This window comes from Fusarium tjaetaba (genome assembly GCF_013396195.1).
Source record: "Fusarium tjaetaba strain NRRL 66243 chromosome Unknown NRRL66243_c0000475, whole genome shotgun sequence".
NCBI classification, from domain to species: Eukaryota; Fungi; Ascomycota; class Sordariomycetes; order Hypocreales; family Nectriaceae; genus Fusarium; species Fusarium tjaetaba.
This window is the reverse complement of record NW_023501671.1, coordinates 1-11,257: the sequence shown is the minus strand read 5'-3', so window position 1 is coordinate 11,257 and position 11,257 is coordinate 1. Positions and strand designations below refer to the sequence as shown.

General features: G+C 49.2%; 4 protein-coding genes across 4 annotated transcripts; 2 read left to right on the top strand and 2 right to left on the bottom strand.

Moving 5' to 3' along the window:
- Nucleotides 1-834: 834 nt before the first annotated feature.
- Nucleotides 835-2,166, bottom strand: FTJAE_13790 (uncharacterized protein; the record flags this gene model as incomplete). Its single annotated transcript, XM_037346968.1, has 4 exons — nt 835-861; nt 982-1,834; nt 1,914-2,019; nt 2,124-2,166. The coding sequence occupies 4 exons, from the start codon at nt 2,164-2,166 to the stop codon at nt 835-837; spliced, it is 1,029 nt and encodes a 342-aa protein (XP_037199190.1).
- Nucleotides 2,167-3,924: 1,758 nt separating this feature from the next.
- On the top strand, nt 3,925-4,485 carry FTJAE_13789 (uncharacterized protein; the record flags this gene model as incomplete). Its single annotated transcript, XM_037346966.1, has 1 exon — nt 3,925-4,485. The coding sequence occupies one exon, from the start codon at nt 3,925-3,927 to the stop codon at nt 4,483-4,485; it is 561 nt and encodes a 186-aa protein (XP_037199189.1).
- A 579-nt stretch (nt 4,486-5,064) lies between these two features.
- FTJAE_13788 (uncharacterized protein) lies at nt 5,065-5,641 on the bottom strand (the record flags this gene model as incomplete). The annotated part of the gene is made up of 3 exons (XM_037346965.1): nt 5,065-5,137; nt 5,214-5,548; nt 5,627-5,641. The coding sequence occupies 3 exons, from the start codon at nt 5,639-5,641 to the stop codon at nt 5,065-5,067; spliced, it is 423 nt and encodes a 140-aa protein (XP_037199188.1).
- A 2,543-nt stretch (nt 5,642-8,184) lies between these two features.
- On the top strand, nt 8,185-11,257 carry FTJAE_13787 (uncharacterized protein; the record flags this gene model as incomplete). Its single annotated transcript, XM_037346964.1, has 1 exon — nt 8,185-11,257. A coding segment is annotated over one exon (3,073 nt), but the record flags the coding sequence as incomplete, so codon positions are not given.

Below are 11,257 nucleotides of genomic sequence, written 5' to 3'. Positions count from 1 at the left end.
TCGTATACGACCCTGAACTAAAGCGATGAGTCAATAAGAACACAGGCGCCGAAAACACACCAGCCAAGACTGCTACACCTCCTCCCCCCAGGGCTGGCCCTCGATCTATCTCTGGAACCCCCCCGCCTCCCACTGCTACTCCTCCTCCACCTTTGGTAACGAGCAATAGTGCGCCGCCACCCCTGATGCCCCCCAAGGTCCGGGCTGGAACACCAGAACTGTCCAAGCAGGTATCGACGGAGAGTCTGGGCCTCGCACCCCCTGCTATGGCTCGTTCCGTTTCCAACACTAGCAATGCCAGCGCACCGCCCAGTCGGCCAACGACAAGCATGAGCAATGCCAGCAGCATCGACGATTTACTCAGCGTGGCGCCTCGCAAAGCTAGTGACAAGAAGAAGCCACGAAAGGGTGGTCGATATGTCGATGTCATGGCCAAGTAAGGCACGAACAGGTGTCATTCGTTTGGATTTGAAACACCGAGTCAATTTCAGGCGTTCTTGTTGGGATTCGGCTAGGAACGAATCGATTTGTATTAATAGTTAGACTATTGTTGCGTTTTGTATTTCTGCGGTGGTTTGAATTGTAGGAGCGCTGGCCTGGGGCTATAGCAGCGACTGTACACAAAGTATTGAGGAAGCAGACGAGTTGTAATGTTTTGGATCAGGAAGAGAATAGACCCTAATGCTACCATCGAGACATGATTACGACTCGAGGAGATATTCGACAGAGAACGATAATACGATGAAGAATTCTGCCGTTCAACTTTTTTCTTGATTACTGTGTGCTTTGACAGACATACACTTGTGACTGAACGCCCAACTTGATGCCAAAATCTTAGAAATCGCTACCCAGGTCCAACACCTGTAACATGAAAGGTCACTATTCATCTTGATGTATTTCACATACTATATGACTGTACATAGTACTGGCATTGTTAGCACATAATTGATGGGATTGAGGGCACACAAAGGGCAAACTCACTGTCACGACAGAGTCATCCGCTGTAGCATCATCGTACTGGGGCACATAGACGTAGAGAATCAACGCATGGTCGTCAGCAAAACAGGCAATGACCCTGCCTTCCAAGCGACCAACACTAAGGACACGGCTCCAGTCCTTGCCATCGACACGCACAGTCGCCCAATGATTGGGACCACCTTCTCGAAACTTGGTGCTTGGATGCTCCTCCACTGGGCAATCGAGCTGCGCGGGGTCAAGCTCTGGGTTCTCAAGATTAGACCACACACTACATATATCTGTAGTCTCGGTTGCGATCCGTAGCCGTAGACCACCGTGCATGTTGGCACTAAGCTCAAGTTTGGGAGATTTCGTATTAGCGGAAGAGCCAGAATTAGAGGCCATAGCAAGCTTGGTGAAGCGGTCTGAGATGGCCTTGAGCTGAAGAAGAGGGGGTAGTTGAATGTGGACATCTGGTTCTCGTACTCGAGGCTGCATGATAGTCTCAACTGTTTCGGGGTGGAGGACACGCACGGGTATGTCCTGCGTAATGATCTTCTCATGCTCTCGCCTCAATGAAGTCTCGAGATGCTCTGCCTGAAACATTTCATCGTCATCGAATGGGTCATCCCCAGCGGCTGTCCCTGAAGGTTTCGCGGCCCCAGGTGGGTTGGTAGCTGAGGTAGTCGTTGTGATGGTCATCGAAAGAACCGGCAGACCGTCTTTCTTTGTGAGACGCAAGGAAGCAGAGATACTGTTGAGCGCAGACTTGAGGGCGCGTTGGAGGGGTTGAAGAGGAAGCTCCAAGTTAATAGTGTTGCCTGCCTCGGCGGACTGAATGTGATAGCCATCAAAGATGAAGTCCATGGCAAGGGACCTTGATATTTATGAGCAAGTACATATATAAGACAGCCTAAGGTAAGGTAGGTACCTAGGTCAGAAGGAAGAAAACATACGCCCATACTTGAGATCCCATGTCTGGGATGACGGTGAATCGTGCAGTATCATCGCTCAAGCGCAACCAAGCAATCTTCTCAAGAGAGCCAAGTGCAGCTGTAAGCTCTGTAACCAGGATTAGAACAGCAAACCCGAGAAAAGCAAGAGAGAGAGAGAGAGAGTGTGTGTGTGTGTGTGTGTGAGTGTGAGTGAGGGAGGGAAAGACTCACTTGCAAATGTGCGAATGTTTTTCAGCTCTGTACGAAAACGCATGTTGAGGAGTCACAATGATAGAAATGGTGCAAGTAAATGGAAGTGAGACTGATGTAGACGAAGTGATGTAAATGCTGGAAGTCGCGAATTGTGGGTCTAGGTGGCTGCCTTCACCACTATCGAGATACATGAATTGGTATCAGGTAGGAATTCTAATCTTTACCTGGAGGCATATTAACTAAAGAGAAATCATACGAACTTGCAGCTAGACGGTTACAAGTCTTTGCTATCTTGATTTGTATATGTAGAAGTCCACCCATATATATGAAACAGTAAGATTTACAACAAATACACACCCGAGAGACAACACTGGGTGCAATTAGAGATCTACCTCAGTACCAACCTTACCACAAGTACGAAGGTAGCACGATTTTAAAACATGGAAGCAGTTATGCAAGATACGTTAACTTATCCAGGTTCATAGTCAAGCCCCATGGAATGTGCAATCGACATCCTCGAATGGTGTTAAGAGAGGCAGGAATCCTTACGTTTGGGGAAATTGACTGCCTCATCTGTATAAAACATTTGCACTTCAATAGAGAAAAGGCCCCTTCCTAAAAAAAATAGTGAAAGGAGAATGTGTCCAACGCTCGGTCGAGGAAGGCAAGCATACCTAGGTAAGGAAGGTTGGTATGTACCAAAAAACAGACTCCTTTGATTTAGAACTCTCCTTTTCTTCTTCTTCTTCATCATCATCATCAGAACACATCGTCAAGATCATCACAACCACTATATATCACATCCAGACTCTCACTTAATTGTCCGTTCGCTCATCACTCCAGACGCTATGAGCAATTTCACCACTCAGACATGGACACTGCGAAAGCACACAGTGCCACAGAGTCTTCCGGGCAACACCTTTCGCACCAAGACATGCCTCCCGTTTCACAAGTCCCCGAGAATAGAAATCCAGTCGAGGCTCCATCCTCAGTCCCAGTCCCAGCTGAAGGAAATACTGGCAACAAAGCAAAAAAACCCTTCTTCAAACGAATGTGGAGCAAAGTTAAAGGGCGATTACGTCGAAAAAATCCAAGAAATGAGGAAAGTCCACAACGATTACCTCCTGCCCACCAGCGTGGACTAGCAGATCCGTCAGGATTTGTCAATTTGGGGAGAGAAGATCCCAGAGCTCGCGATCTAAGAGTGGTGAAACATCCTGATTCAAGCCCGAATCGCTGTGTCATGTGTAACGGGCGACTCCATGACTTTGCCAGCGATTTTGAGAACTCAAAGGGCTGCGAGATTCGAGTCTATCTTCCTTGCGGTCATCCATTTGGCCACCGTTGTTGGCACCATTACCTGACCCAACGTATAAGGTCTCGAACTCCAGAGAGCGATGCTATCATTGTTGAAGGGGAGCATTACTGTCTAATGGGGGAGTGTATCCCCATTCGACACGAGTGTGACCACCTTGCTATTCCAACACTCAAACTCCCCCAACACATTTACGAGGACCAAGAGAGCCAAATTATACCGCGAGATTGTGACTTTTGTTCATCTAATCCACCCACCAAAAGGAGGATCAAGCGCAAGGAAAAGAAAATGATCCCAGGGCCATTGCCAAGGCAACATCCATATCTAATAGAGAGTGTGGTTTCTCGTGTTAGAAAGGCCTAGCACGCCTGGCATGAATGGAAGTTCCCTAGGATCAACCGGTTGTTGGATGACGAATGGCTTTCATTTTGCAGACAGCGTTTTCAGGAATGCGAGCGACGCATAGACACACGGATGAATACCGCCATAGAGTCCCCGGCAAACATGAATCCTCAAGAAGAAAACCCTATCAGACAATCCAGTGGCGCCCCTAAGATTGATATCATCCCGGGCCAGCAAGAGCAGGGTAACCCGCCCACAGGCCCAGGCACCGAGATGCAAGAGAACCGAAGCCAGGCTGAAATAATAAAGCAAAAGACAGCTGCAATACCTCCAGCAGTTGGGAACGCTGACGATCCTGATGCGATCACTCCTGCTGAACCTTCCTCTTCGTTTGTGTTACCTAAAATCAAAAACCTACGTCCCATCGTTTTTTCTACAACAGGAGAGACAGGCAGATCTGACGTGGGGGCCGCATCAACTAATGGGGTCGTAGGAAGTAAGAACAGGACGAATCCCACAGCCACCATTGGCATTGAGCCTCAATCGCTCGTGCACAAGGCTGCCTCAGCACCAGACCTGGGCTCTATCAACAGAAAGACCAATGTTGATCCTGGGGGAGATATGGCAGAGAAAAAACCCGAAGTAGTGGTTATTTTCCCTGATCCACCGAAGGATGATCCAAAGAAGTCAGCCGAAGAAGTTGCTCAGCCGATAGCTGCATGACCACATTCTAGCTTCTGTATCGATCGGAGGACTTGGCTATGGGGGTGGCACCAAGGATCTGGGGGTTTCTCTTCCACTTTCGAAAAATGGCTGTAAACGTCGATATTGGTTGTGTCTTGAAACTGGTGCGATTTTGGAATCTAGGATGAAGAGCGATACAGTTTTAGCGATATGATTTTAATGATTGAGGCAGCGATGAATGAATAACAATCTGTTGCTTCAAAGTTACATGGGATTATGAAACATACCGTCGTATAATAAGCTGCACATCATGTTCTATCACTGGAGAATAGAGAGTTGTTCGATTGGTATTACTAAATCCATTTGATCAGCCATTTCCACATCTCGGCGAGATAGACCCAGGCAGCTCGAGGTATACTTGGATGAATTAGAGAAATGATATTGATAAAACTACCGACTTGAATACCTTGTCTTGAATTAATCTACGCATTTCAAATCTTCAAGTATAACTGACTGTTTCTGCTGTCGCCTCACAGAGGCTTTCTCCTTGACAATCATCCATATAAGTAAGGTATGTCATAAGTCCGAAGGGCGCAAGAAACGTATTGAATTGTAACATTATGACCTAAAATTATTCCTTGCAAGCCGGTCTGGCTCATCGTCGCTATCGTCCCTAAAGCCCTCTTCAAGACTGCAAACATGATGTCAGTCACTGATGTGATAGGATGTACAACAAAGGTTCTTGGTCGCTAAACAGCAGCACTTACTCTCTACTTAATCGCCTGGCGTTGTCTGGCCGTGCAGCACGAGTATCAGCCTCCATCTGGCGCCACGTATCCTCGTCGACGCTGCCGAGTTCCTCTCCATCATCGTCTTCCAATCCATCATCGGAGACGTCCTCGGATGCGAATGCGACTGCGCGATTGGAGCGCCAAGTGGCTATTCGGGACGTTATGCGCTGTCGCAGAGACGATGTTTGGGAGGAGAGCGTGTCGAGAGGTAGGTACTGGCTGTAGCGGGCATATCGGCGCCAGAGGGGAATGAGGACGTAAGTGAGGAGGATGAAGAGTATCAAGGAGATGACGGCGGGAACAATGAGCGTCTAGTAGCGATCATGCGGATGTCAGTAGGGGAGGAGCAAAGAGGTAAGTTGTCATCGGATGATGTGTTTATTAGGTACCTTGATGACAGACATGGTAGCGCCCATGCTCTATATGTCAGAATCTGAGAGGACAGGCAGTCTTGCAGTCCGGCTCAGCAAAGTTTGGAGGCCCAAGATGTCACGATGTCGAAGCTGGAGGTTGCCGTGATCGCCCTGAGGCTACAGCGGGAAACGTGGCTGAAGCCACAAGGGCCCAGCGGGAGGTGACGACGCCGAGGATCCCGCTAAAAGGGGCGGGCCAACAGTTGGAAGCGTTCCATCAGACTTGCAAGGGGTCCATCATCACTAACGGCCGTGTACAGTATTTTTCTAGAACGATCCCGTCTCATCAATAATCAGCCAGCGACAGATAACCAATTCCTAGCCCTGGCATGGAAGGGATGACAGTTTTCATATGGCTTACCCGGGTATCTTATTGATAATTAAATCTCTGTCTAGGTAACTACCAACCTAAACGCCTAGTAGCTAGTAATATTTCAACTTGCATTAATAAAGAGCGCTCAATTGCGCGTAACCTCACATTTCCTGCATTATATCAATTACCACCGGCACTTCAAGATGCGCCATCGATTTAGCGTATCGCTATTCACATGTGCATAATCTTCCATCTTCATGGGACACGTCACCATCGTATCCAATGCTATCTCAACCATTCATCCACTGACATACAGAATTACAGATACGGCAATCAGAAACTGGCAGTCAACGGAATGGGGAATTTGAGACAGCCGACCTCGCTTAAGAATCAAGAATAAAATACGGAGTAAAGAAAGATCTTTTGTCTTGAGATCATAGGGGACGGGACATATGGGTCCCGATCTTCCTGAGACGGAGTAGAGATGCTCAGAGTCGCAGTAGGGAACTTGAGACAAATGAGTGATTGTATGAGTAATTATTATTGCTGATACCTTGGTAAAGAAGATACTGGCGCTTATTCTGGGTATTGAGTTATTAAGATGAATGGTTGTGTAACTGATCTCATGGTTCGAGGATTGTTACACGTTGGCGCAGCTGAAAACCCCAACTAAGAATAGCCATGAACCATTTATTGTATGCGATGATGAGATTGGTTCGCAGCTGAAAGACCGCACATGTCTTATTAATTGCGCCAAATCACAGTGAAATACATTGATCCTAGTACGACTTTTGGTTGTGCGACTCCTCACTGAAAGGTAACTCAAATGTCCCAAGTCTCTGGTATTGGGTTATAAGCATTTTGGGTCTTTGGATTCATGTATTACTGACAGTGGAGGGAGGGCCTTATGCACAGATTCCTGTCAGTCGGGACTCTAAGGAAGACAAGAGATTCTTTCTATAAGCGTAGGTAGCTGTCTCAGACTCTCTTTAAGCTTCAATTTCCCGTCTTCAACTTGATTTTTTTCCAGGTTGACATGCATCTGCGCGTCCTCAATCTACAGAGCCCACTTCCCCTGGCAGATCTCCTGATGCTAGAGAAAACTCCCCGCCTGGTGTCGATGCTAAAAAGGTGTCTGTCTCTCAGACCAGTCACAGGGCTGCTTGGGCATAATAAATATCCATGCATGATCATGCTGTATCACATTATTTCTAAGGAACTTCACTGATATTACGATATAACTGTGCTCGCTGATTTATCTGTAGTGACTTTTATAATACTAATTTGCTACATTATCTAGTTATCGAGTATCAATCTATATCTCTCGCTTTGGGCCTTTGCACGCGTTCTTAACCTAAGAGCTCAAGCGGCGGCTAAGCAATATTAGGCCCATAAACAAATGAGCCAATCCGCATTCATCTTGATAGACCCTCGGCTTGGTCCTCAGATCCCTGATCATAGAAGGATCCATTTGGAAGCCAAGTCATTCCCATATCTGGGTTGGGCTGGCTACTGCGGATACTGCTGCTGCTGCTGCTGCTGGTACACTGTGACTGCTACACCACACTGCACGACCTAGGTACCTAACTCTTCAACGTTATACGACACCCCGACCCGTCTGCAGCTCTGCAGTGACACGCTACGCTCCTTTGTTCGTTCACACCATTTCGACTTAATTCGGGTTGCAATTCAATTAATTTTGTTTTATTCTATTCTATTCTGTCACCTCTCATTGAAACATTCCGTCTGCATCATCTATCCAAAAGCCACAGCTTAGGCATTTTCTTTGTCTTTTTTTACCTTACTTTACCCCCTCCCTACCTATCTAGACTACGCGGGTTTCTTCACACTCAACCAAACTCCAGACGACCAAGGTTTCAAGTCCGACCATAGCGCTTCCGCCGATTCAACTGACGCTCCGGACCCCGAATAACTTCACTATTTTCCTCAACGGCGATATCGTGCCCCCGATGAAGCGAGCGGCCCTGGGCCAGCATATCGCCAACTTCACGTGTCCAATTTGGTAGCTGTTGGCAAGCGTTTCCCCAGGCTCATCGAAACCCTGGCACCTCCTTTTTTCCCTTACTGTACACCCCGGATCGACACCGACACAGCTATCTTGGAAATACGATTCGCAAACTAAACACTCCGCTTCGACGACTGTCGCGGCCACGACCGCTCTGTCACACCTACCGCCGTCGCCGTCGCCATTGTCGTCGCCATGTCTGACAAGACGAGGCAGTCCTCTGGCGGCCGGTCTTTATTCTCACGAAGTAAGCACAAAGACAAGCGCTTGACCGAAGAATCGAGATACCCCGCAGACGATGCCGCCAGTTTTCGCTCCTCGCGCCACAAACGAGAGTCGTCTGCCATCTCGCTCGATCGCCCAGAATCTTCTGATGGCGGTATCAACCAGATGGCGGGCGTAATTACGTCGATACCCTACGATGCCGTTGGAGGTGGATCACGCTCTCCCATACCCGTCGAGTATCTGCCCAAGGGCGAGCAGATGCCAGTGCGCCGTGAACCTCTTCCGCACCACCTAAACAAAAATGGCCTGGACTTTCACCAATACCCGAGCTGGGATGGAACGTCGGCACAGTCTGGTGCTCATTCCCCAGGGCGACAACCTCTTGGATATGGATATGGCAATGTTACTATGGCTTCAACGGGCCGTCAGACCCAATATCAGCAATGGGGTCCGCCCAGGGGCAGCTCTTCCCACTCGAATAATCCTCCCAACCCTCGATACGACTCATATATGTCTTCTAATGCTCGGGGCTCGGCTGATAATCTGAGCATTCAGTCAGGTAGTACAAGTTTCATTGATGGAAGGATACCACGCTCACCAAACGTAGCTATGCCCAGTGCCTCTTCCCAAAGCTCTTATGCTGCTTCTCAGCACTCGAACCGCGATTCTCACCGGTTTACCAAATTTCCGTCTGGCCCCCCTCCAGGACAAAGCGATCCACAGGGTGGTTTCTACTTCCCCAAACCAGACGACGATAATGTGGTCGAGCAGATGTTCCTCCAACTGATGCAGAAGCGAGGATGGCACAATCTCCCCGAGCAGGCCAGGAGACAGATGATGGCCTACCCCGCCCAGAAGAAGTGGACGCTGATCTATCAGGATCGACTTACTGAATGGCAAGGCGAGCAGAAGCGCCGGCAGACAGCACGCCCGAACCAGTATACCGCGACTCCCGATATCACGACGTACTCCGACGAAGAAGGCACTCCTGAATGGTATGTGCGGCGAGTTATGGAGGATCGCCTTGACACGAAAGGTATGGGAAGTTTGGAAGTCAATTTGCGAACACAACAGATTGGTTGGGTCAAGAGATTCGTCGAGTGTCAGGGACAGGTCGCTCTGATGACCTTGCTGCTTAAGATCAACCGCAGGACAGCACAGGGGCCAGTCCAGGATAACACCCGTATCGACAAGAATCTCGATCGCGAATATGATATTATCAAATGTGTAAAGGCGCTTATGAACAACAAATTCGGCGCCGACGATGCCTTGATTCACCAAAAGGTCATGGTGGCCCTTGCTAGCTCTCTTATATCTCCTCGCCTCACCACACGGAAGCTTGTCAGCGAGATCATAACCTTCCTATGCACCTGGGGAGAGAATGCCGAAGGTCATCTGAAGGTCATTCAGGCGCTGGACGAGGTCAAGACCGCATCTGGAGAAAATGGCCGATTCGATGCTTGGATGCGTTTGGTGGAGGTCACCATTGATGGTAGGGGCAAGATGGGAAGTTTGGTCGGTGCCAGCGAAGAATTGAGGACTGGAGGTATCGGAATGGAGAACTTGCTTATGGAATACGCCGTTGCGACTCTCATGCTCGTCAACATGATTATCGATTCGCCCGAGAGAGATTTGGAGATGAGGATACACATTCGAGCCCAGTTTACAGCATGTGGTATCAAGCGAATCTTGACGAAGATGGAGGAGTTCCAATACGAACTCTTGGACAAACAGATTGAACGGTTCAGAACAAACGAGGCCATTGACTATGAGGATATGCTTGAGAGGGAGAATAGCAGTATCAAAGACGACGTCGAAGGCGAGGTCAAGGATCTGACTGATCCCGTTCAAATTGCCGATGCCATTCAGCAGCGCCTCCATGGCACCAAGACCAACGACTACTTCATTTCGGCTCTACAGCATCTTATGCTCATCCGAGCAAATGATGGCGAGGAGCGCCTACGCATGTTCCAGTTGGTCGATTCCATGCTTAGCTACGTTGCTATGGACCGGCGACTGCCGAACATGGATCTCAAGCAGAGTCTCAACTTCACGGTCCAAAGTCTCCTTGACAAATTGCATACGGACTCAGAAGCCAGGCAAGCCCAGGATGAGGCTCTTGAATCGCGACAAATCGCTGAGGCCGCAATGGCTGAGCGTGATGAGATGAAGGCTCAGCTTGAGCTGGGTGCTGATGGACTGGTTGCCAAATTACAAAAGCAACTGGACGAACAATCTCGATTCATTGATGCTCAAAGAAGACAGGCAGACGGACTCAAAGCTGAATTGGACAGTATGCAGACTATGAGAGCCAAGGAAGCCCAGCGATACGAGTTGGAAACAAGAGAGCTATACCTGATGCTTCGAGATGCACAGGACGTAGCTGCTTCCAAGGCTATCAAAAGCGCTGCTGCTGCTAGCGCCAGCGCCAGCGCCAGCAGCAAGGTGGCTGGCCCTGAAGACCCTGCTCGTATGCAGGGTATCCTGGATCGCGAACGCCTCATGGAGCGGTTACAGATGCAGATTGAGCGGCAGAAGACACAATACAAGCTCGAGGGACGTGTTTGGGGAGATGCTGTTGGGCCTTCAGACCGTCTTCGAGCCCTGCGCGAGGAGATGGACGACAGGCCTGGAACACCTCCTGGTGGTGGTACGCCTCCTCGGGACTTCACCAACAGCGTTCTGGGCAGCATCCACCGCAATACCAAGATTCCACGCAAGCCCCTTAAGAGACGTTCTGATGGTGAGGTGATCGATGAGGACGACGAGACTGAGGGCGAGGACGGTGTCATCTTCGAGAAGCCCAGAATCGTCGAGATGAAGCGACCTACGATAGACCCCAAGCAGCAAGCTGGCTTGCTTGGTGAGATTGGTTCCAAGGTCAAGAAGTTCGATGCCAGTGATTCTGAAGATGACACCACCGGTCCTTCTCACCCTAGTATGGAGACTTCATCACCCATCACTCCACCAGGTGACAGCGAAACTCCCAAAATCGAAGTCACTGGTGCTGCTCCTCCGCCTCCGCCGCCACCTCCACCTCCTC